The 25,766-nt window shown below is 40.8% G+C and overlaps 2 protein-coding genes across 2 annotated transcripts in view; one reads left to right on the top strand and one right to left on the bottom strand.

Annotated features, from left to right (window-relative positions):
- LOC121326388 (zinc finger SWIM domain-containing protein 5-like) overlaps nucleotides 1-17,287 on the top strand; it is a 55,482-nt gene extending 38,195 nt beyond the window's left edge. The window contains exons 2-14 of the mRNA XM_041269645.1: nucleotides 554-910; nucleotides 5,443-5,591; nucleotides 6,024-6,174; nucleotides 6,879-7,058; nucleotides 8,320-8,496; nucleotides 9,454-9,600; nucleotides 10,124-10,261; nucleotides 11,435-11,692; nucleotides 12,069-12,204; nucleotides 13,147-13,304; nucleotides 13,518-13,681; nucleotides 13,978-14,059; nucleotides 14,311-17,287. Of these exons, the coding sequence (XP_041125579.1) occupies nucleotides 554-910; nucleotides 5,443-5,591; nucleotides 6,024-6,174; nucleotides 6,879-7,058; nucleotides 8,320-8,496; nucleotides 9,454-9,600; nucleotides 10,124-10,261; nucleotides 11,435-11,692; nucleotides 12,069-12,204; nucleotides 13,147-13,304; nucleotides 13,518-13,681; nucleotides 13,978-14,059; nucleotides 14,311-15,173 (2,960 nt within the window). The 3' untranslated portion in view covers nucleotides 15,174-17,287. The remainder of the gene's footprint in view (nucleotides 1-553; nucleotides 911-5,442; nucleotides 5,592-6,023; nucleotides 6,175-6,878; nucleotides 7,059-8,319; nucleotides 8,497-9,453; nucleotides 9,601-10,123; nucleotides 10,262-11,434; nucleotides 11,693-12,068; nucleotides 12,205-13,146; nucleotides 13,305-13,517; nucleotides 13,682-13,977; nucleotides 14,060-14,310) is intronic.
- A 1,143-nt stretch (nucleotides 17,288-18,430) lies between these two features.
- LOC121326387 (uroporphyrinogen decarboxylase-like) lies at nucleotides 18,431-25,631 on the bottom strand. Its single transcript, XM_041269644.1, has 10 exons — nucleotides 25,525-25,631; nucleotides 23,609-23,721; nucleotides 23,432-23,511; nucleotides 22,992-23,054; nucleotides 22,700-22,897; nucleotides 22,155-22,316; nucleotides 21,640-21,777; nucleotides 21,251-21,351; nucleotides 20,671-20,737; nucleotides 18,431-20,262 (listed from the first exon to the last, which is right to left on the bottom strand). The coding sequence occupies exons 1-10, from the start codon at nucleotides 25,539-25,541 to the stop codon at nucleotides 20,098-20,100; spliced, it is 1,104 nt and encodes a 367-aa protein (XP_041125578.1). The 5' UTR covers nucleotides 25,542-25,631; the 3' UTR covers nucleotides 18,431-20,097.
- Nucleotides 25,632-25,766: the final 135 nt, after the last annotated feature.

Below are 25,766 nucleotides of genomic sequence, written 5' to 3'. Positions count from 1 at the left end.
AACCCAGTAAGTCAGTGTGTTCATTGTTTTATACTAATTCTAAGACATTGATATTTGAGTGTTGCTCAACTTAAATACCTGTTTGTTGTTTTTTTTATAAATGTTTTACTGTCTCGTAATTCTAAAGCTCCATGAACAGGTCAGATTCATTCTTATTTAATATTAATATAAAACCATGAACAAGCTGGACAAGAAATAAGCTTCCTTCTTGTTACTCAGTTTAGTTTATATACAGCAACAAATGTTTACGCATGTAAAACACCATACATTCATACATACATACATACATAAAGCTGAATTGAGCAATTGCGTTAATTCTGTGGCATATGTGTTTTGCAGCTTTAATATGTGAAATTAGTGAACAATTTCTTGCCAGCAAAAATCAGCGCCATATCATTGTAAGGTAAACTTACTTTATAATCACCCTGTATATTAATCTGCTGGGTGTTTTTAGCTGCATCATCTTTTATGTCTATGCATAGTAAATAGTTTTGTGTGTTTTAGAATATGCAAATTTAAAAAATGCAATAATGAACCTGATTTTGTGTTGCAGGTTTCCATCTGAGTGGCACAGTGACAGAGCCAGCATCCCAGTCCGACCCGGAGACTGTGTACAAAGTGGCCATCAGCTTCGACCGCTGCAAGATCACCTCTGTCACGTGCGGCTGTGGGAACAAAGACATTTTCTACTGCGCCCATGTGGTGGCGCTCTCGCTCTACCGGATCCGCAAGCCGGACCAGGTCAAACTGCGTCTTCCTATCTCAGAGACCCTTTTCCAAATGAACAGGGACCAGCTGCAAAAATTTGTACAGTATTTAATCGCCGCACATCACACAGAGGTCCTTCCCACTGCACAGAAACTGGCAGACGAGATTCTGTCGTCTAATTCGGAAATCAACCAAGTTCATGGTAAAAATAATACTAATTCTTGCTTTTTGCTTATCATACCTGCTTATGAATTGTTGCAACGATAGCTGTTTATTGTTACACAACAGAAAAAAACAATTGGATACTCATTTTTAAAGTTGACTTATGTGGAATTTCTGGTTTATTGTTGCTGAAATGTTTTCATTTTGGTGGAGTACCTTCATGTTTCTGAACTAAGTCTGTGCTACTGTTAGTTACTGCTTATTCTGCCAAATGACCTAATTTTGTACCTAAATATTTACTTTCCACTGATTTTGTAAAAGGAAAAGGAAGTCATGCAACAACTGCTATAGATAGCCACATGTTGTCTCCTGTAGTACTGGGTGTGCGTTGAGGGAGTAGAACCCCCTTCCCTTTGTGTGTTTATGGTTTATATTTAAAACACACTCTACTGGCATATGATTTTCAACATTTCCATGGCCCAACATGGAAACACAATACATACATACTGCGGATTACAAGCATGGGAGAAAGTAAACCAACAGTTTCCAAACCACAAAAACCCCATCTGTAGAAAGAATAGGCAACCTTTCTTGCCAATTTTACTAAAATGGATTTAAACCTACAAAATAGATAGGTATTCACTTTTGTGTGTTAGTTCCAATTTATTTTTCACTTTTAATGTTGTTAAACTAGCAAACAACTAAACACTGTTCTTATTTAACCTGATTGCAACAGGATTTTTTTTGGTTCATATTTTACAGGGGAGTTTTTTGGGGTTTTTTTTGTTTTTTTCCTTTACTGTTATATGAAACTCAATGGCTGCTTTTCTTTAAGGGTGGAAATGGGTCTGTGCAAAATGAACCTGCTGTTTTTTATAGTATTGCACACAGGTATTTGAATTGCCACGTACTGATCATTAGCAGATACAGCAGTACACAAGTAATGTAAGTCCTATTAAACTATTGCCTTTACAGTGAGGCAGATCTTTTATTTGTACGCACTTCTTTAGCCAATACAGGAAATATATCTCGGTTGATGTCTTAAAAAGCATTGGCTTTTTTAATAGTAAAGTTCAAATGGAAATGTATTGTAAACATGTCCTTCATACCTGACACTGTTCTTAGAATTTTAAGACACAGCAGGTTTTATTTCCACAAATGTCCTAAAACAACACTTTAAAGTATTCAGGGGGTGCAATTTTTGAAAGACTTGTTGTCCAAGGGACAAAATGCTAGAAAAATGTACTTGTCCCCTCCCTGCTGCATAAAACAAACAAACAAAAAAGAAGTAGAATATAACTTGTAGGATTTTGGTTTTATTTGACAGTGAACACAATCAATCAATTGGTGATTAACAGGGGTTGATCTGGCCTTCTAGCTTGACGGGTTCACTAAATTCTTCAAGATGCAGAAAAGGTTCCCTGTGACCCCACCTTACCTCAACAAATATATAACATACTTTAAGGATATATTCCTTTCTGTGCAGTTAGGAACACATTTGCTAGTAAATGTAAGTAACATACCAAGAATACAACTATAATAAAACAATATTTGAGAGTTCTTCAAACAAACTCCCCCCCCCCCCCCCCCCCCCCCCCCCCCCCCCCCCCCCCCCCCCCCCCCCCCCCCCCCCCACCCCCCCCCCCCCCCCCCCCCCCACACACACACACACTCTCTCTCTATTAGCTGAATCCAACTCCGGATGTACAGGTGTTTTAGTTTGTTGCATCACTGATACGAAATCTTTGCCAACTAATTACTGCTGCTTTGTGGAATTCAGTTGTTTTTTATTTCTTGACGTTCTTTCAGTTTTACCACTGCCGAACCCCAGATTTTTAAAGGACTTGTGTGAAAATATACAAGTTAATTCATAAACACATTGCCATGAGATTTACAGTCTGTAATTTGTATTAAAATAATAAAATGTTGTACTGAATCTCATATATAAGCATTTGTCAATCTTCATATTTATATAGTTTCACAAATCGATGGATTGTGCTTGTCCAATAAATAACTAATCTTGCTTCTGTTCAAATGTAGTAAAAAATATTTTTATTTTATTTAGTTGTTGCCAATTTAGTTTTTCATTTTCTCCCAATTTGAAATGGCCAAATTTATTATTTATTATCACTGCTACCACCCCTGCACTGACTTGGGAGTGGTGAAGATGAACACATGCTGTCCTCTGAAGTGTGTGCCATCAGCTGACGGCTTCTTTACACACTGTGGATTCACTGTGCAGCCGCTCAGGAGCTACAGCGTAGGAGGACAATGCAGCTCCTGGGCAGCTAACAGGCAAGCCCACAGGCGCCTGGCCAGACTACAGGGGCTGCTGGTGCGTGGTGAGCCGAGGACACCCTGGCCGACCTAGACCCCCTCCCCCCGGCAACGCTCAGCCAATTGAGCACCGCCTCCTGGGAACTCCCATCTGTGGTTGGCTGTGGAATAGCCCAGACTTGAACCGGTGATGTCCAGGCTATAGGGCACATCCTGCGCCTTTACTGGATGCGCCACTTTGGAGCCCCCTATTATTTTTTTAATATGGCGTTTTAAATAAAAAAATATATATATATGTAAATATGGTAAATAGCAACTAGGTTAGCAACACTAAAATCGAAAGAAAAAAATCCTTACATTTATTGCCAGGGAAAGTTTCTTTGAAATGCTTCTAAACAGTAAACTTGACGTGTGTGGTGTGTGTTTTTGTTGTTTTTTTTTTTTATCATCCTAACAATTATATGCTTGACCACAAAGTTGACTTGGAAATAATTTTATAAATTACACAACATTTTTTCTAATCCGCTAATACCTTAGAAACCTATGATATGTATTTTTTGTTGCTGTTGTAACTTTACTAGATTTGCTGCATTTAAATGCCAGATTCATGCATTAATAAAGCAGCATCATTTATTTGCTAATTTTTCAAAAAATGTAAATACCTTAAGTTTAAAAGGTTAGATTAGTGCATTAGCAGAGAATCTCTTGGCAGCCATTTCTTGGTAACTAGTAGAAGATCAGCTTTTCCCACGTAGCCAATCTGAAGTGATAGGGATGGGAAGTAAACGCTTTTAAATGTTTCTGTGTATGTGCTAGACTTCCGCAATTCAGTTTTCAGAAACTTGCGTTGCTCTTTTTAAAAATAAATAAATTAATGAATACCGGTGTGTCTTTCTAGCAACAGAACAAAGACAGGAAAAAATAAATAAATTAAAACTATTTGTCAGACAGGTAAAGTATAACGGCAAAACTTGTTGTCCCTCACACAAATCCTGTTGTGCGGGGCGTCTGGCGATATGACTTGCACACCCCTGGTATTTATTGTGATTAATTTACTGTAGTTAAAGGTGCTACTGAAAGTCCCACTCTTCATTGCAATAGACCCCTATTTTCTTAAAAGCTTTGAGAGTACTCTGTTTCATATACATTAGAGTTCACAACTTACTATATCACTTACTGTCTTATTAAAGATTGATGTATTGTGCATGTCAAGGGATAATGTTTTTGTGCTTTTAAGATTTTGCATCATGAAGCCAAGCCAGTGTCTTGTAAACTGATCTGTATTCTAAAATTTCCTTCTCAGATTTAACAAATGTGCTTTTTTTTTTTCTTCTTGTTAAGGGCCACGAGAGAATACAGAGTAGTTTCTGAATGGTTTTAGGCAAGTTTACTGTTGACAGCTTTTTAGCTTTTTTTAGCAAGTCTATTTTGAAGGCATTTCTGCGATAACAACTAACCTTGTGAAAGGTGGAAACCCCAAAGGAGGGATCAGTGGTTTTGTTTGCAGGAGTGAGTGCTTTTATTGGGGATGATTGTCACAGCCATCCTAATTTAAGTCTTGCATGCTAAATTATTTGAGAACGTGTTTTGTAACAATTGGAGGCTGTGCTGACAATGTTTTCTGTTTTATTTAAAAAAAAAAAAAAAAAAAAAAAAAAGGCTGTTTCATTAAAAATAAACAGAGCAATTGGTTCTAATTTGCAATATTTTCTACAGTGGAGCCAAAGCTCAAGAAATCTATCCAAATAGGGTGACAGTAGAGAAGTCTCTTTTCATAAGATAGTCTTGCTGTATGATGGAGACATTGAGCATCTTGTCTTTGGAGAATGTTTCCATTGCACCAAAGCCTTCCAGTAGTTGTTGCCTTGGACTCCTTGAAGAAGCCTTGCGAGAGCTTTTAAACCTACCAGGCACGCACGCACGCACAATTTCCTGAACAAGTTAAGAAGCTGATATTTTAGAATTTTCCTTCCCATATTATAACTGCTTCAAGTGCCTGCTCTTGGCACTGAAATGTGCTGCCTTTTGTACTGTTGCAGATATGTTAAGTGTACAAACCTTTGCACAACTATTCTTTGTGTATTGATTTTGTTGACTGTAAAAACCCTATAAATGTTCTCTGGGAAGATGGGTCTTCAACAATTTTGTTGACCCTTGCATGCATTAAATGGGATGTCAAGGTGGCTAAACACCTGGTGTAAAGTATGGTTGTTTTTAAAATAATACAACGGTGACTATATGAATCAGTACAGTTTGGGATTGTATTGATTTGTGGCTGGTTGGCTGTCTATTCAGGTGCTCCGGACCCCACAGCTGGAGCCAGTATCAACGATGAGAACTGCTGGCACCTGGATGAGGAGCAGGTGAGGGAGCAGGTCAAGCAGTTCCTGTCCCAGGGAGGCTACTACGGGTCGGGGAAGCAGCTCAACTCCATGTTCGCCAAGGTACAGTGGGGGTTTCTTTCCATACTCATTATGTGCCCTCTTAATCATTGTGATGGGCTGCAAAATATATCTGATTATTTATTCAGAACAAAGCATTAGGAGTGTTATATTCAAATCTCTTACTGCCTTATATTTATCCAGTCCTTTGCCTTAAGGCCAGTGTTTACTGCAAAATATCTGCAACCTACATGGAGTCTCTGTTGTGCAGGGGGGGGGGGGGGGGGGGAGAGAACACAGAAACATATATATATGTCTGCCTATCAAGCCATCCCAAATCATCCCAATAACCTGTTTTTTGTTTTAAAGGAGAGAGAGAGAAAGAAGTATATCTGAATTGGCCTTTAGAAAGTACTTTTAAATAAATGAGTGAGTAAATAAAAAACTGGAGCAGCTGCATGTTCCCAGACTCACTTTTTTGCTCTGGCTCGGCAGGTGCGTGAGATGCTAAGGATGCGGGATTCAAACGGCGCCCGGATGCTGACCTTAATAACGGAGCAGTTCATGGCAGACCCACGGCTGTCTCTGTGGAGGCAACAGGGAACTGGTATGACGGAGAAATGCAGGCAGCTGTGGGATGAGTTGGGTAAGGAAAACTACTGTCAGTCACCTTTGCTTAGAAATAGTGCTGCACATCATCAAGTTCACTTTACCTGGAGCAAGCCACCAACACGCCTACCAGACCGTTCATTTAGCTTAGCTGAGTCTGGTTTCTTATTTATTTTAATTGTTTATTACATCTCTGTTGTTGCATTATTCCTGCACACCTTTAATTATTGTGTACGCATACATTGACTGCTGAGACCCTATTGTGGATCGAGGGCCTTTGGAAGACTGGTGTGATGGCTAATCCGACTGGTGTTAAAGCAAGTTTTTAATAGAAATACCGAAGAATACATGCAGATCCAGCCATCTGTTGCCTGGAGAGTGAAACATGACATTCAGCGTGTATTGCTAGAGTAAGTTTCCATTGCATCAATGCAGGACTTAATGATGCCAAAACATCCACATACCCTGCTGCCACTTCTGCTGCTATTAGCAGTTTGTTTCAATTTTTGGTTTTAACATTTTGTGTGTTCATCATAAGACTTGCTTACAGGAAGCATATAAGCAACGGTGGCAGCAATAGTATTAATTAATGCCAGTCCTGCCAGGTTTCATTTTATTACAATAATTCACATATCTTTTGAAGCTTATGGGAAGCAGTATGTTGGTTTTGGGTTAGTGCAGAAAATTAACAGGTCAATGGTGGGCGCTGGCGTATAGCTCATAGATTCACTTTCTGTTCAGGTGCTTTATGGGTCTGTATTGTGCTGAACCCACACTGCAAAACCGATGAGAAGTCCTGCTGGCTCAGGCAGCTGAAGAAGTGGAGTGACATGGACGTGTGTCCTCTTGAGGACGGCAACTACGGGAGCGAGTTACCAAACATTACCAATGCCCTGCCGCAGAGCTCCAACCTCAGCCAAGGTGAGCTTTGCCACCTGCTTCTATCGCATGCATATACACCTATTTACCAACAGCGCTTACAGTTCCTTCGGACATTTTTGTGTATGCATGGTGTAGCTCAAGTAGTTGCTTACAGTATATCAACTGTAATTCTGATTCCCTGTGACTGCAAAATGCTGCTGGTCCTTGCAATTTCTTACCAGCCTAATCTGCAGCAGTAACAACATAAGCCATGGGAAACTGCATTGCCAGTGGGAGACCCTTTTGAGAGTGTTCAGAAAATAAAGAACTTTTTTTTTTTTTTTTTTTAAACACTGACAATTTGTATTTAGCAACGTATTCCCATGGTTGTCTTATGCGCATTTTTAATTTAAGCAAACTAAAAATCACATTTTAATAGGCTTTAAGTGCTTCATTAGTGCAAAAAAATAAACCTGCATACACCGTGATGAAATTGCAGCAGTTTGAACCTTTGCTAGTTCTCCTGGAAACATCTCTAATTGAAACTCCTGTAGATCTCCTTCCATCTGCTGCTCTCTAATTGGTCTACAGTGTATATGTTTGGCAGGCTGAGGAAGAGGGGGTAGAAAGGGTAACACGACTGAAGACTCACGCTCTCTTCTGGGTGCAATTAGCAAGTTCTGAAGGTGCCCCTGCACCAACCCACCCCGCACCCCCGTTCCGCTCGCATCAGCTGGGGTTTGGGAGAGCCTCTGAGCTGATGACAGTCTTGGCACCTGAGAGCCAGGAGAGGCAAAAGGCTTGGGCATGAGTTCACTTTAATTGCTTCAGTGTGTTGCTCTAATGTGGGACACAGCTTAGTGACTCGCACTCACGACCCTGTAATGAGATATTTTTTAATGTCTATTAGTTATCCTTACTGTATTTGCCTACTTTGACACCCTGTCACTAAATTATTTTGAGGGTGAAATGTCAGCAAACCTCGCACTTGCGTTAAAACAAAGTGTGTGTGTGTGGTGTTTTTTTTTTTTTTTTTTTTTACAGTGCAACAGATAGTGATAATTTCATGGTTTCATCCATGCCTGTATAATGTAACCAAGGCTTGTTAAAATCGTGGTGTCAAGACTATTTAAGTGGTAAAAGTAAAAGGAACAGAATTCTCCTGATGACTTCTCTTCCCCTAAAGTGCTCTCCCTGGTGCTTTTGTTTTCCTGTTAGTTGTATCTCCACACAACTTGTCTTCCCAGAATGCCAGGCCTGTTTTTGTGACGTCTTATTTTTTTTATTTTTTTTTTTATCTGTTCACTTCTCTTCCCTGCAGACTCCTTAGCGAGGCCGAGGAGGACTGTCTTCACAAGAGCAATGGAGGCCTGTGACTTGCACTGGCAAGACAGCCACCTGCAGAGGATAATCAGCAGTGATTTCTACATGTCGCCCACTTATCAGCGAGAAGGGGAGAGCCTGCTCTTCACCTCCCAGGGGCTGCCGCTTTGGCTGGGTAAGGGATCACAGGGAGTAACTCGCCCACGACCACAGGCTTTGAGTTGTGGGTGTTCTCTTTGCAAAACATACCATGTTTTTGTGCATGGCAGCCCCATATGGGATGGACACAGAAACACTCTGTCTTTAAATGGGAGGACATAGATAGCTATTTTCAATATGTCATGCATGAAAGGGTTAATGACTTCATTGTTAAATATCTGAAAAACCGTGTTGCCTCATCATGTCTGCTAGACAAAGTTTATATATTGTCACTGGTAAATCTTTCTCAAAACCTGTACAATAAGATGGTTTTCAATATACTCTACTTTTGCAATTGAGAAATGCTGCTGTGAATCACTAGTGGGCTAAGCCCTGTTTTCCATTGTTCGGGAAGATACTTCTGCAGGCTTTGATACACACCTTTCCTTTGCTAACATGCAGTTATGTACCATGCTGTGGATTCACCCTTGAGCTGTCATGCCTCGGTAACTTCTACGTCAGAATGAGTGTGGAAGCTTTTCATTTGCAAATAATGGGGCAGGGCAGTGAGATTAATGTACTCATTGTATTACCTACAAGTTAGAGACACATTGGGAGTGGAGGAGGTTCATCAGTATGATAAAAATAAAACTTGTGTTTTGTTCAATAAAAGGGGTATTGTACATTTTGACCCGAGGAATAATAGAACAACAAAAAAAGCCAGGAGAGCTGCGTTTTAACTGGTAAAAACCAGAGTCTACTTTTGATGCCTTCTATTGTAACCAGGATCCTCAGGTGTGCTCATTAACATGATGAGCTTGTACACATAACTTAAGCCCACAGTCAATATCACAGTCTGGTATTATTGTGGAAGAAAAGGTAGAAACCAATATTTTAATAAAGAACAGCCTGTTTTGTGCTTTATCGCAGTTTGTTAGATGTGTAATATTGTCTGTTGAAATGTTCACATAGATGCCCTTTCCTGTGTTTTCAGAGCATGTACCAACTGCCTGTGCCAGAGTGGATGCTCTGCGATCCCATGGTTACCCCAGAGAAGCATTGCGATTGGCCGTTGCCATCATCAACACACTCAGGCTGCAGCAGCAGAGGCAGCTGGAAATATACAAGCACCAGAAGAAAGGTAGGAGGCTTCTGTCCCTCCCTCTGGCATCCTGCAGAGGCAGGATGCAAAGTTGTTGTAATGGACTGCCCTGCCCCATTATTTGCAAATGAAAAGCTTCCACACTCATTCTGACGCAGAAGTCACTGAGGTGGGAGACCAACTGTGTTCTTGGAGTTTGGACAGACTGGTCACACCCCACACAGGCAAGTGCTAAAACCCACACCGAAATACCTGATAGAAGTACATTAGTCTCACTCCTGTTTCCTGCAGTTCCTGAACAGCCTAGCAGCTTTTTTTTTTTTTTTTTAAATCCTTGGTAACAATAAATCTCATCTGATATTTAATAAAGATGTTTATCTTTGAGTCTGATGAATGTGCTAACGGCAGCATCAGTGAAAGCCAGCTGATTTTAAACTGCAACACCGCTTCTTTCACCACACGCAGACAGTATGTTGGGGAGACTATTTGAACTCACTGTTGATTCTAAATCAGAGGTACATGTGCTTGCTTATAAAACCTATTTGCCCTTGCTGTGTTCTAGAGCTGCTCCAAAGAGGGGTGACCACAATCACAAATATGGAGGGCTGGGTGGGACACCCTCTGGACCCTATAGGCTGTCTCTTTGTGACTTTGACTGAAGCCTGCCGGATAGAGGATGACAATTCCATGGATACAGGAGGTACAGTTGAGAGCCATACAGTGCTTTAATTTACTAGTCGCCAAAATGAAAATATATAAACCACTCTGATGCTGCATTTACGTGTCCATCGTTTCTTTGTCTCTCCCTCCCATTAAGGTAGGGGTGTTGCTTCCATTATATTTCAGGCTAAGTCTTAGTGAAATAATCCAGCAAAAGCTACAAACATTTAAGTTTAGCAATAAAGGCACCTTAACTATTTGAATGTTAAGTATTCAGAGGAAAAAGCTTTCCCTTATCTTCAGAAAAAATAAATACTGAATTCTTCTGTCCGGAAAAGCTTACTGCAAGCTTGATGTTATCACTTACTGTATATACAATGTCAAAATGAAAATAAGCCCCAATATAGAACATTATACATTTTGTCTAATGTACTACTAATTGGCATTTCAACCAGTGAGCTACAATGACACTTAAAGCAGCTTCACAAAACAACTGGCAGATGGTCAGTCTGCTCTTGGTTATACAGCTGTAAACATATGGTGTTTGATGGCGGAGGGGGATATGTTAGAGACGGCCTGCTCCAGACCCCTTACTGCAAATTAGTGAAGTGTGAGCCTTCTGCTTGTAAAATATTAATTTGTAATGATTAGGTCCAATAAATAGGAATAAGTACGGCATTATAACCTCGAAAGCACCTGTTGCAGTGGTTAACTCCCCTTGAGCAGTGTGACCGGATTTTCTGATGGGATAAAGCTGAAGCCCAGGTCCTTACTCTGATAAGCAGGATTGGCAGCGGATCATTTTGTTCCCTCATTTTAAGAGGGCTTTGGGGTCTCTGCCTTGACAACAGGTGTCGGTATTTTTTCTGCCCCCCACCCCCATCAGTCTAATGAATATAGACAAGAGTATGTATATGTCCTCATCAGCAGCTATCTCCTGATAAACAAAGACCTCCTCAGTCTGACACCATGCCTATCTTGTGTTTACACATAAACACAGAGTACATCTGTATCTGTCACTGTGTTGGCTTGTTCTGAAGTGCTTAGTGGGGTCAGTCTAGCAAAATAGTGTGCGTCTGACAGCAGCAGAGATTTTGAATTTAAGTAGAGTTTGGTTCCATTAAGATATGTTCTCTCTACCACAACATGCCACTGCACTGATTCAGAGGTATCCATGAGCTAACTGGCTTGGTTTTGTGTTTCCTTCTGGCAGACTCTGGGGACCCCAAGCCTCCAGTCTATCACCATGTTCCTGTGTCAGGGTGCCAGGACAGCGGGGAGTCGTATCTGGCCCTGGCGCTGGAGGTTGCTCTCATGGGCATGGGGCAGCAGCGGGTGATGCCAGAGGGCCTGTACTCTCAGGACAAGGTGTGCAGGAACGAGGAGCAGATCATCGGGCGGCTGCAGGAGCTCGATCTGGACGAGGTGCTGGTGCTGACACTCCGCAAGCAGTGCATTCTCCTGCTGGAGGGTATGTAAGCGCAGGCTCACTTCGCTTTTTCTACAGTGGGGATAACGCAGCTTGAGCAGTAAACGAAGAGGCGTCTTCATGCAAGACTGGACTGCAAAAGCGTTTTTGTGTCTGTTTTTAATGGGCATGCCCACACTTTTGACAAACCTAATCTGTTTTCCAAAAAATGTCAATGACTACTTTGTGTGACTACTTTTGTTCACAAGGGCACCCCCTGCTGGTTGCAGTCAAGTAAGAACTTTATATACAGTCTGGTCCAGCAGTGTTCCGTCGTTTTTGTATCATCAGTTCAGGCATTAATACAAATCTTTTCAGTAGTAAGTATGTGTTCTCATTAAAGTTGATGAATATTGAGAAGTGTTTTGTGTTCTTCCAGGGGGCCCTTTCAGTGGGCTGGGGGAGGTGATCCATCGGGAGAGTGTTCCTATGCATACCTTTGCAAAGTACCTCTTCTCTGCGCTACTGCCTCACGACACTGACTTGGCCTATAAACTCGCTCTGCGGGCCATGAGGTAAGAATCAGCTATTCATCTGCATATCTGTCGGCCAGGCATGCAAGTACTTTTTTGAGGGGCAGATTAAATTGTTCTGTATTGCAGTTTAGCTAGCTTGTCGATGATAGATGTGGTTGTCATGACTGTCTTTAATGTCCAGAGTGTAAATAGGATTTGACGTACCTGCAACCTCAAGAGCCTAGCACCCCATAACACCACGCAGGGTTCCTGCAATAAAACCATGAAATGCATATCTTCTTTTATTTGTGTGTGTGTGTGTGTGTGTGTGTGTGTGTGTGTGTGTGTGTGTGTGTGTGTGTGTGTTTTTTTTTTTTTTTTTTTTTTTTTAATGAAACATAATTAACTCCTCCCTCAGTCACACCTTTATAAATAAATAAATGAATAGAATATATTAACAGTGCAAATGTACTAATATGACTAAAACATCAGGAGGGTTTAAATAATTAGAAATTAGAGTATAGCACTTTAATAAGACATCAGTTCTAAAAGATCTGTTTATAAATTGTGTTATCAACATGCATTTGCTGGCTAATCCCCCACCTGAGCTGAACCATTCCTGTTTGTTTTTTTTGTAGACTTCCTCGGGGTACTGGTAATACAAAATCAATAGAGCTTAAAACACGATGTAAAAAGCAAGAATATAGAGGCCATAAAAGCCAGTACTGTGGGGATCAGCTCACTGCCTGTGGGCAGGCCTGTTTACAGATGATGCTGACATGCTGATTTGATCTTGTCTTCCTGATAAAGGTTATACCAGTTAGGTTTTGTGTGCGTATTTTCTTTTTATCAAGAGCTAGACTTTTATTATCCACTGGTGTCCCATGATGCCAAAAGGCTCTGTAACACATGTATTTATACACAGGCATTATTGGACAGTTTGATGTTGACGGATCTACACACAATTGTCTTTAATCGGTGTCTCTTGCTGTGTCTTTTTAGACTGCCAGTGTTGGAGTCTACTGCCCCTTCTGGTGATGCGAGTCATCCACACCACGGGATCTCTGTGGTGCCAAGCAGATACCCACGCTGGTTTACCCTTGGGCATCTGGAGTCCCTGCAGTGTGAGCTGGCATCCACCATGCTCACTGCAGCCAAAGGTGGGTCTGGGCTATAGATCAAATACTTCGACATGCTAGCATCTGTTTTCAGATACCTTTTCAGAAACAGCACTGCAGCCTCACACACAAATTTTACAGTCTGTGTGTGTATTGCACTAACAAAAAGAGGGAATGCTTCAATTTTTACTGCTGACAATTCATGGAAGTTGGATGCCGAGTGGGGTTGAAAGTTCTCTTTGCATTCCTTCCCAGGAGACATGCTGCGATTACGCACAGTGCTGGAGGCCATTCAGAAAAACATCCACTCCTCCTCCCTCATCTTCAAACTGGCTCAGGATGCTTTCAAAATTGCAACGCCCGCAGACTGCCCGCCGGATATCACCCTGCTCAATGTGGCGCTGGAGCTGGGGCTGCAGGTGGGAGAGACGTGCTAATTTGATACAGGTTTTTGTGCCGAGTACTGCCATGACTGATCTGTTCAATTTAAACTGATTTTTACTTGCCCTACAGATAGCCCCGTTTACAAAGGCATTACCCTTAGGGGACTTGACTTGTTTAAATGTTAGGACTTGTTATCTTTTTCTCCGGTAACTGTTACTATCTTTGTCACAGCCAGCACTTTCATAATGGAGGCTGATTCTCAAATGGATGGAGCTCTGGGTTACGTTTCTCTGCAGTCGATACTGACTGTCTTGTTTTCTTCTTCCTGCAGGTGATGCGAATGACTCTGTCCACGCTGAACTGGAGGCGCAGGGAGATGGTGCGCTGGCTGGTCACCTGTGCCACTGAAGTTGGTCAGTATCTCGGCCCCTTTATGTATTTATTTAATGTTGTTTTGCCTTGTCCTGGTTTGTAACTCTTTACAGATGACTGAAATAGGTAGCAGCAGGCTTTGCAAACTGTGTGGTGTTCATTGGGTGAAAATACCAAAGCCCTCTTTTAGTCAAGTTAAAAACCCGGATGGATGTATTAATACTTCTAATGGACCTAGCACCGTTCTCTTTGCACTCTAACCCGTCTGTTTCTCTCCTCTCTGCCATTGCAGGCCTGCGTGCACTCGTTAGCATCCTGCAGAGCTGGTACACCCTGTTCACTCCCACTGAGGCCACTAGCATCGTTGCAGCCACAGTGATGTCTCACAACACCATCCTGCGGCTGAGCCTGGACTACCCACAGCGGGAGGAGCTGGCCAGCTGCGCACGGACCCTGGCCCTGCAATGTGCCATGAAGGACCCACAGAACTGTGCTCTGTCGGCCCTGACGCTGTGCGAGAAGGACCATATCGCCTTTGAGACGGCCTACCAGATTGTCATCGACGCGGCTTCTACCGGCATGACCTACTCCCAACTCTTCACCATCGCCCGCTACATGGAGCACCGTGGCTACCCTCTGCGGGCCTTCAAGCTGGCCTCCCTGGCCATGACCCACCTCAACCTGGCATACAACCAGGACACACATCCAGCCATCAACGATGTGCTTTGGGCCTGCGCGCTCAGTCATTCCCTGGGTAAGAACGAGCTGGCTGCCATCATCCCCCTGGTGGTGAAAAGCGTGCATTGCGCCACCGTTCTTTCAGACATTCTGCGCCGTTGCACCATGACTGCCCCCGGATTAGCGGGAATCCCCGGCCGCCGCAACTCCGGGAAGCTTATGTCCACTGACAAGGCCCCGCTGAGGCAGTTATTGGACGCTACCATTAGCGCTTACATCAACACCACACACTCCCGCTTGACTCACATCAGCCCCCGGCACTACGGGGAGTTTATTGAGTTCCTCAGCAAAGCCAGAGAGACCTTTCTCCTGGCACAGGATGGACACATCCAGTTTGCCCAGTTCATAGACAACCTTAAACAGATCTACAAGGGAAAGAAGAAGCTCATGATGCTTGTGAGGGAGCGCTTTGGGTGATTTTTTTAAAAGGAGTGCAATAGTAAAAAGACTTGTTTTATTTTGATCTGAGAGCAACCGTCACATGGTATTGTGTGGGGTGTTTTTTTGTTTGGTTTTTTTTTTGGAAAAGGGGGTGAAAGGATGCACCATGATAGAATGTGGTACTATTGAAAGATAGAAAAAAAAATCTTAAATGGAAAGACCTTTTTTTATTATTATTATTAAAAGGAAAAAGTGGCACATAAACCAAACAAGCTATCGAGAGCCAACTTGGTGGTTTAAGAATATAATTTTTATCTTATATACAAAAATTCAATAAAAATCCAACTTACCAAATTTCTAACAGCGGAGTGTGATACTGTACCTCTCTCCTGTTGCAAGGATAAACTTGCAACCATTTTTAGAGGCCTGGTTTACAGCATGCAGTAAAGAGCAGGGATCGAAAGCAGAGCTGCAACACTAAACCTTGCATAAGCGACACCAAAACACACAGGCAGAAACAGCATGGGGTCTGTAGGATAGCTTGCATTGACCAAGCAACATGTGTGAATTCATATTTGTTTCCTCTTATTTTTTTGGTAGGGTTTTTTTTTTTAATTAAGAAAAAAGAATGAGTAAAAGAGATACTAACTCCATTCTCAGGGATTGCTTAAAGACAAAAACAAAAAGTAGCAAAAGCATTTATGATATTGTAAATATAATGGTAAAAGTGTCAATTAAATTGTAAAGTTATAATTTATAATAATTGTATGTCTCCTTTCATTTATTTTGGGATACTTGAATATGTTGTGGGCTGGGAATGTTAAGACTTAAGCAAAACATTTCTCAGGTGCTCCTGTTTTCTGTTTTTTTTTTTTTTTTTTTTTTTTTGGTTATTTCATTTTATATTGTTTGGCTGTATGTTGTGCGAGAGGCAGAGTATTTTATAAAATAAAATAAAACGATAACAGGATAAACTAAAGCACCAGTCTATGCAGAACTACGGAGTAATGTTAACTGTCCCAACCTCTCCTCTTACACCCAACATCATGAATAAGAATCTGTGTGTAAAAGCTTCAGTAAAGCAAAGCAGGGCCAGAGTTCAGGTTATGCTAAGAAGCTGTAGTGAAAGAACACAGGTTCTGTAAAATATTCTGTACAATAGCTGGATTTAAAGATTGCCAGAAAGAGGATGATTTGATCAGTCTGCGCCTCAGCTGAGACTTCAATCAGGAACGGGGCAAAAATGTTTCATTTTTATTTTTTTATATACAGTATAAAAGTACATAAATGGAAGAGCCAGTACAGTCGTGGGCCTGTTTGATTGTTACACAAACCTTTCTTCACCAATGGGAAGATCCCGTTCCAGTAGGTGTGTCTCTCACTGTACAACTACATTCGTAACCTTTTCAAACATTACTCACTTTTATATTTAGTAGTAATAACTAGATTTGAGTGTTAGTGATTGCCTAGCGTGGGGAAGGTCTATCCAGTTCTATTGGGATGTAGTTGGGTTAGGAACCTCATTGTGGGTGTGGCCTGGGATTACCTGGATTCAAGCCCTGGTGTAATGCGAAGTCAAACCGTATGACACCTGCACAAAGTTCAAATGCCACGCAAGGACAACTGCTAAAGTATTTATCTCTAATTCAAAACTGTTGCCTTTCAAAAATTCTTTGTCTCAGTACAAAGGTTAATTCTGTTGCATTAATATCTAACCTAGTTGTATCTTAGTGCTTCATGTAAAAATGTTATACTTTTAGGTCCAACTGCATTACAAATATATATTTTTTTTGGTTTGTTCTATTTTTTACCAAGTGTCTTTGTGTTAACTGTACCAGTGTTTTGATCTGTTAGATTTTAGAAGGAAATAAGCGCTGGTAGAGAATATTGACTAGTTTGTTATCTACTGTTTTTTAGATTCAATTTTTTTTATTTAAAAGTGTTTTAATGTTGCCTCTTTGTGCTACTGAAAAAGAAAGGTATTCAGTATTTGTTGCCACAAGTATATCGTTAATCAATTTTTTTTTTTTGTGCAGCCTTGAGCTAATGTCATAAAAAAAAAAAATACTATTTATGTAATGCTACTACCATTTTATATGATTTGTGTTGAAATTTCAGTGCTTTTTTTATGAATAAAGTGTGGAACACAATTTTATTCTCTTTCATTGTATCTCCAATAACATCACAAACTGAAAAGTCTTGCCTCTGGAACTTTTCCTGACATTTTACTGAAATGATTAAGAATTTTTCAGGAAAGGATGCTGTACAAGTCTAGTGACAGAGTACTGGGAGCCAGTCTTGAACTCACTCAGCTGAACAGAGGCAAAACTCCACTAATCCTATCTTCAAGTACTGCAGCCAAAAGCAACAACTATGAATACTATAGGAATTATATTATCTAAAATGGCTATTCAACAATAGTGTCTGCCTTAAATTAAATGGTGAAAAGGGTATCCTAGACAAGTACATTTCTACTGTTACCCTGTTATGGTCGTCTAAAAGGGTTTATAGTAACACCTGCTGAGTGGCAGGACTAGTGAAGCTGCAGGTGTCCTCATCTTGCAAACACTCCCTGTCCCCCAGCCAGGCTCCCGAACAGCCAGTTCACGATATCTTGTAATGCTGATTAATTGGAGTTCTTGGCGATCCTGCTTCCCAGATGACTGAACACAGTACTGAGTAAAAGTCAACCCTATCAGCATTTGGTTTTAAAGATAGTCCAGGTAGACTGATTGTCTCTCTAAATGAGGCAATGCATTACCTTGGCAGGAGTATGCAGTTAATGACTTGGAGAATAGGTTATTTATTTTATTTTTTTTTTTTTCAGAATTTGGCCTCAGTGTGTGGTGTCTATCTGGAAGATTTCAGAACATTTAAAAAAAAAAAGCATTTGAGAAATTTAAAAGTAGTCTGTTGCTGTATCATTTTCTGCCATTTATAAAAATGGTCCCTACCGCAGCGTTCCCTGCTGAGTCCGCAACCAACTGGCTTTTTGACCCTGATACTGAAGTTTGTGCTGTCAGGGAAGCACAACCATTTTTTGAAAGTGTAAACTATTTATGTTGATATGATTAACCAGTTTTTTTTCATAACTTTTGCCAATCATGTAGAACAAAATAATGTTAGAGAGCAAAAGTGTCTCTTTCTGTCAGTAGGTATTGTGGTGCTGGTGCATATTTAGTGTTCCACACATCTGACTAGATACATTTTCCTCTGAATGTACTTTTTATGATAGAATAATTATGGGGATTGCCTCCCTATTTTTTGCTATATATATATATATATATATATATATATATATATATATATATATATATATATATATAAAAATCTCACATCCCTTGCCTGATCTCTATCTTATAAGGCTGATCAGTTCTGAGGCTCTTTTGAGTTCTATATCTGAACTTCAAGCTTTTCCTGCTGTTAAATATGTATGATTTGCTTTTGTTGGCTGCTGAGTGTCTTCTTTTCCCTTTCATTGCAACTGTGATTGGGTTTACCCTCTGGAAAGCTGATTTTAGTTAGTGACATGCAGGGAGATGAGGGAATAATTGGCTTTCCCACCTGGTCCACTCATTCCCACGGCTGCTATCTGTTGTGTATGTGGGGGAGGGGGGTTTAATGGGGCAAAACATATGGTGAGCCACAAAACGTGTGGATTGATTTGTATTCAATTTCACATTACTGTACGTGTTATAAAAGGTATTGTATTAAGATGAAGTTGGAATTGACAATAGGTTTTGATTATTTTGTGTTGTGCTCGCTACTATACACATTATTACAGTTATATCTACACTGATACACTCCCAAATCTGTCAGTATGGTTTACAGCTGTTCTTTCTGAGGCTGTATAATAAGACCTGATTTGGTATGAGGAGAAACAGGCTTGATAAACCCCAATGATACAATGTGGTTTTGACACAAATCTTTAGTTTGGATCTGCAATAAACCACCAGGGATAAGCCCATACATCTCCATCAGCATTGTTAATATTTAAATCAATCATAGCCAAGACCTTCCAAAATCCTCACATCTGATAAAAAGCTGATAGTATTTGCTGTGACAAATGATGTACAGCCTGCTGTCTCCAGGAGCAGATTGGCTCTTGAGGGTTTCTGATTTGCTGAAAGATTGAGCTTCATGGCAAGCCCCCCAGGCATGTTTTTTAAGGTGTCCTTAGGGAGTTATGAAATTCGAGTATAAATTCATTATTGCAATTACATTCAAAGCAGAAGGCACGTGGACAGGAAACGTCAGTCATACAGACAATACTGTGTTTTTTTGTTTTTTTTTACTGCAGTCATGTAATCTGCAAATTGATTTTAAAAAAGATTCATAATAAACTAATCATACACACCACAGCAGCTGTGGTCCAAAAAAAATTGACAATAATTCCCTTTGTTCTCTCAAACTGTTTTCATTCTGCATGATTGGTAAAGCAGAAAAGCTGGTGCACCTCAGAAATGAAGGCTGTTGGTCTTACAATTTGCTAATTTAAGATCTACAACCAACAGCTATAACCATTATTGTCCTTTTTAAAAGTACCTCGGGTCCTACCTTCCCTCTGATGGCAGCATCAATATGCCTGTATGGTAAATAATGTAGTCTTCAACATTGAAGTTTCCTCTATTGAGTTTCTAAAGTGGTTTGATCTGGTGAAAAAAAAAATTATTTACTGTATTTGGACAATATTTCAAAGGGCTGGGACTGGGTAGCTCACAGGACAGGGTGTGAACTCTGTTTGTGTGGTTCTACAGTGGTGGAGAAATACTTAGTATATAAAAAATAAATTTGGGTTTGTAATGCTATTCAAATTAAGGTATAGTGTGTTGTGTTTGTTTTTTTTTAATAGAGAAAAGCCTGCCATCTTTCTTTTCTCTTTTGCAAAATTTCACAATTCTCTCATAGTGGGGCAGGAGCTTTGTAAGTCTGTCCCACAGTCTTCATTCTGAAAAGGGCTTCACTTCTGTTCCTGGAGCCGCTTCGAGTGAGTGTGAACAGCCTCCACAAAAGCACCCACGTGATCCGGATCCACGTCTGGGTACAGCCCATGACCAAGGTTAGCAATGTAGCGCTGGGTACCAAATCCTTCCACCATCTTCTTCACAATCTCAACAATTTTCTCCTACATTTAAAAAAAAAAAAAAAATCAGTCAGTCAATGGCATTACATTGTCAGCCACCTGAACGGGCTCACATTTATTGGCCGCTGCTTATTTTCTCTAATTTTGCAATATATACATTTTTAATAAACTTAAATGTTGCACTCAAACTCCTTTCACAAACCAGCCCATCAAATTGAATGTCTTATAGTAGACATATAAACAAAATATAAAAATCACAATAGTGGGGAAACAAAACCAGCTCCATGGACAATACCTACTTTTCTGACACAGGCAAAGCAACCCTTTTATAGGATAGAAAACAGAACACTACTTAATGCTATTACACTTACTTTGAATGCAAGGTCAATTGTTGCCTGTCCTTGTATATAGGGGACTACATTGTTGACAAATTCTGATCTCCTGCCTTACCTTCGGAGCATAAAGACCACAGGGGTCCATGTTGCCCTGCAAGCTCACCCGGTCTCCAGTTCTCTCCCTGAAATCAAAGTCATTGACAGATCATGGGTGAGGGGAGAGACAGTGATGGGCTTAATGAAAGGCCCTTCCTCCAAAGAAGTTATTAAACTCGAGCAGGTGTCATTTTCAAGTGTCCAGGGAAATAATGTGGATCAACGGTTTATTATATAAATAATAAAAGGTTTTTTGTGACCAACATGCAAAAGCATCCCTGTGGGTATATTTCTTGCTAGAGTGGTTTGTAAACATGAACTAAAAGGCAAATTTATTTGAAAAAACAGGTCACTTGAAAGAATTGTGAGGTTTGATACACCCTCAACCCAAATGAAGCAGCTTATTACAGAACCATACAATTAGTTACAGATGGGCTCAATTTCGTGTGTACTGGAGGAAATTATCCATGTGAAATAGTGTCAATTATAAATGTCATTACCTTGAATAATCTCTGATATGAGGTTTGAAGAGTACAACAGGGTCAGCTTCATGAATTACTTCAGCAAAACAAGCTGCTAAATTAACCCCCCCTACTCACCGGGCTTCTTTGGGGTCAACAGTCCAGTCCAGGCCGACTACCTCGTAGTGGGACTGCGAGAGGTCCTTTAGGGCATAGTGGGCATCCTTAGCAAAGACAATCTGGAACAGGGACACCAGGGGTGTAATCCAATCCAAAACATTAATCTGATTCTTTCATTCTCTCTCCACTATTCCAAATATCATGTATCCTAGCCCATAATTGGAAAGCTTCCACTTGCACACATTACAGCTCTCTCTTTTCTCTCAGCTCTCTCTGCACATTTTCTTGATAGGTCAGTAGTGCGATTAAAAAAAAAAAAGTGCAGTTTAATTTTTAATTTTTTTTTAAATTTAATTTAATGGCATGGAATGAAGTTTTGGTCCGTTGATAGGTATAGGCTGACTTACCATGGGCACCATGTCCAGATCAGACTCCTTGAGTTTCTCCTTCACTCTGCGTGCAATGTCCTGCAGGTAGGGCAGGGCAAACTCGTTAAACTGCACTGGACCCAGGCAGCCAGCATGGGACTCAAACACCTGCAGGGCCTATGACACAAGGGAGGAGACATGTTGAGAGAGAGAGAGAGAGAGAGAGAGAGAGAGAACCCACCAACATTCCCAAGCTGTGGATTTTATGTACCGGTGTTTGATAATACTGCCATCTTGTGGCACACTTTACATAGCAGGGGAAATAGAAGGTGCAATGGTAGTCTCTTTTAGCCTATAAGGGCCATTAGTCTGACTGATTTATTTGAATCTTTGTCAAATAAAATTAAGAACCAAGGACTTGTTTTGAACAAAGTCCTGGGCTACAGTGGCTCTCCCAGTTTGAGAGTGCAATACCAGTGGTCCAGTGTGTAGTGCTAGATATCAAGAACCCCAGCATGGTCAGAACAGTATGTTGGTAGAGGTGCTTGTCTCACCTGCGCTCCAGCGCTGACCTGCCCTAGAAGATACTCCACAATGACATCAGTGAGCTGCCGCAGCAGGTTATGACTGGCCTCTGGGTGGCGGTAGAGCCAGCGCTTCGCCTTCGACATGGTGGGGGAGCCAGCCCCCTCAATCATGTAGGTCATCAGTGTCCACTGCAGAAGGAGAGCAAAGGTCACAGAGTGCACCAACCTTTCCAATCACAAACAAGAAGATTAACATGTATCTGCCTATTGTCTCATTTGATTCATCTGCCCTAGCTGTGAATTCCCCCCCTCAGAATTTCACTGCACCCATCCCTTCGCTGAAGTCAGAACCTACCGTAGACTTGAAACCTTAGCTTGCATTATAACAACGGCTTTTCAAATCGAAAAAAATAAATCAGCAACATATACTTATTTGATTTACAGAGCCCAGTTTACTTGTACAGTATGAATCTTTGCAAAAATGTGTTATTTAAACATCAGAAGGGAAAGCAGCTCCTGAACCAGCTATTAAAGGAAGCTTGACACAGAGTGAAGGATGAGTGTATACTGACTGGTGCGCCCGTGAAGCCGATGAGCGGGACCTTGCCCTCCAGCCTGTGGCGGGTCAGCGTGATGGCCTTGAAGACGTATCCCAGTTCGGCTGCCACGTCCACCAGGGGTCTAAGGCGCAGCAAGTCCTCCGGCTCTTTCAGGGGTTCTGGGAACGTGGGGCCCTTCCCCGGAACCATCAGCACCTCCATGCCCAGTGCCTGCACACACACGAGAAACAGTCTGCTTTAAGAATGACTAAAACGGATGAAAGAGTTTTCTTTATGATGGCGTTTGACTTAAGACTTAACTTACTTGAGGAACGACTAAAATATCACAGAAGATGATGGCAGCATCAAAGGGGAATCGTCTCAAAGGCTGCAAGACATTTTAGCACGAACATTTATTTCAAGCATATCAAATATCAGGTTATATAATACTGTTGAACTTTATTTTACAGATGAGGAACAATAGCTGTGTTATTTTTTTTTTTTTTTTTTTTTTTTTAAACTTTGCTTACAGCTAGAACATCTTCATTTGTATGTTTTATACAGAATTTGGCGTACTTTACAAAAAGTGTCGCAAATGAAGGAAGATTGGTTATGAAACGTTGCACACAGGTGGGGGAGTGGAATCTGCAGCTTTTACATAACTCCTATTATAGAACAGAAGTCAACCACCAGAGGGAGCACAGTTCCATATGAACTGTGGCAGTGTATGTAACTCTGCGAGACAGACTCCACAAACTTAACAACCTGTAATGTCAACTCGCAGCAAGCTTCTGGAGATCGGCATGTCTCAAAGAAATCCTTTCCTGCACATGCCTCCCTGAACTCTGCACAGAAAAACGGAAGAAAAGGGTTACAAAACTGGCTGACGCACTGTAGAATCCCTATGAAGACTTGCGTTCACGAGAGAAAGTAAAGCCTTACCTGGCAGGTACCTGCCTGCTTGTCTCATGCACCACACAGGCACATGCTGGGTCTCCTCCCCTCTGGCAGCCCGCAGAAAGGTATCATTTTTCAGTTCTGGAAAATTCTTTGGGCTAAAAGGTATTCAGGAAATTAAAACAAAAATAAGTGCATCTGCTATTTTTATGCCAGGAATGACAAATCTACTCCCCCCCACCCCCCCCACCCCCAGGTCATTGAATTACTGCACTGCCCAGCCATCTATTACACAGAGTTTATTGAAATCGATACAGACATGTTGTCCGAGATATATACAGAAAAGGTCTGCTGACAACAGCAATAATAGATTACTCACTCAAGGCATCTAAAAAGAACACACTGAAAAGATTCCATCAAAAGCAATTTATGAAAACAAAGCCTCTATTATATTAGATACAGCACTAGTAGTACAAGTAGAAGTAGCAGGGCTATGAACACTGGTTGATTAAAGAGACAAACTAAAGAAATATCTATTATTCTATTAGACAAACCTTTTAATAGAAGTCTTTAAAAACTTAAAGAATCAGTTAAATTGCTGTTTGAAATATATATATATATAGACTATATTCCTATTAAGCAGATGGCTGTTATGTTTGTCTCTCAAGTGCATCCACTACCTAAACTGTACCACCCATGATGTGTCTTCTCCTTATCTGAATTCACTGCACCCATCCCTTCATTGTCACTATCTCTGCAAGCAGGACTCCTCTACAGATAGCAGACACAAAAGCTGATCCCATTGTGGTTAAAACTGCTGAATAACAGCCCAGCACATGCTCAAGTGTTCAGGGGGTTCCCACCAAGTATGAATGTGCATAATTTACCACAATGAAAAAAATAACAGACAGCCATTTTATATAACACATCTTCACATGGCTTTCGACCCCTCACATTTAGATCTCTCAAAGCACCCTTTAAAAAAAAAAAAAAAAAAAAAAAAATGTAAAAACACTAGTAATCGACCAGTAACCATCATCTGAATTAGATCCATCTAGTAGTAAAATGAAAAACAAAACACTACCGATAGACAGCCTTTAACATCCATCCTCCCCCTCCCCAATATGTCAAGTCTCAGTATTATGGCATGCTTTGACATTAAACAAGCATTTAATTATTAGAAATCAGCACAACACACAAAACAAAAAACACCTCTCACCTGCCAATATCACTAGCAAAGATACATTTGATTTCAGTGCCGAGTTTTGCTTTTTACCTTACATTCCCCACTTACTGGTTATGTAACACACAATGCACTATATACAGCAACAGGTAATAAAACCTGGTTACACTTTAGTTAAAGACAGAATAGGAAAGGCACCTTCTGCAAACAGGCTCTACCCAGGGGCATCTCTATTTACTGTATTTCAATATGCTAGCGTGAGAAGATTGGGTTAGCGTTGCCCTGATAAAACACTTCAATTTATATAATGCAGACAAGAGAAGACTGAAAGCACTTGCAACTGTAAGTGTATTTGTTCGTGGTGCTGTGTACATGCCTCACACATACATCAAGCACCCTGACAGACAGAGATGGGTGAAGCACCGTGTAAGCGAGAGAACACTTTAAGAAACTGTCATCCACCTTCATAGTCTAATAACACCACTAGCTAAATACAGCGTTGCTAACACAGACTTTTCTTATTGTAACTCTGCCTTTTACAGGATACCGATATCTCTCATACAATATTACTAGAATCGGTATATACAGTAAGTATTTGTACTGTGTTTCGTTGTGTCGTTTGATTTCAATAGAATTACAATAAAGATATGTAAAAATAAGGCAGAACATATCCTTACTTCCATATAATCGAATCATATTGAGCAACATACTAGTACAGTACTGTTGTTTACATTTGGATAACCACGTATAGCAAATACAAAGGATTACGTTTACATACATAATGCCCTGCTTCATACCAACAGTAAACCAGGTCCCCTGTCTTCTTGACGTTAGCCGACGAGCCAAGTGACGGTCCTTCCCTGTCACGCCCCCTTTATACCATTCGCGCGGCCATCTTGAGAGTGTCACAGCTGAAGCTATGGCGTTGTCCGTCGCTGTGCCTGAAAGACCCATCAAACAAACGGGCTAAAAAGCCTACCTTAAGCATTGTAGCAGGTGAGACAGTAAAAAAAAAAAAAA

Source organism: Polyodon spathula, chromosome 14 (assembly GCF_017654505.1).
Source record: "Polyodon spathula isolate WHYD16114869_AA chromosome 14, ASM1765450v1, whole genome shotgun sequence".
Classification (NCBI taxonomy): Eukaryota; Metazoa; Chordata; class Actinopteri; order Acipenseriformes; family Polyodontidae; genus Polyodon; species Polyodon spathula.
Note: the sequence above shows the minus strand (reverse complement) of the source record. Positions and strands in the feature narration are given on the sequence as shown.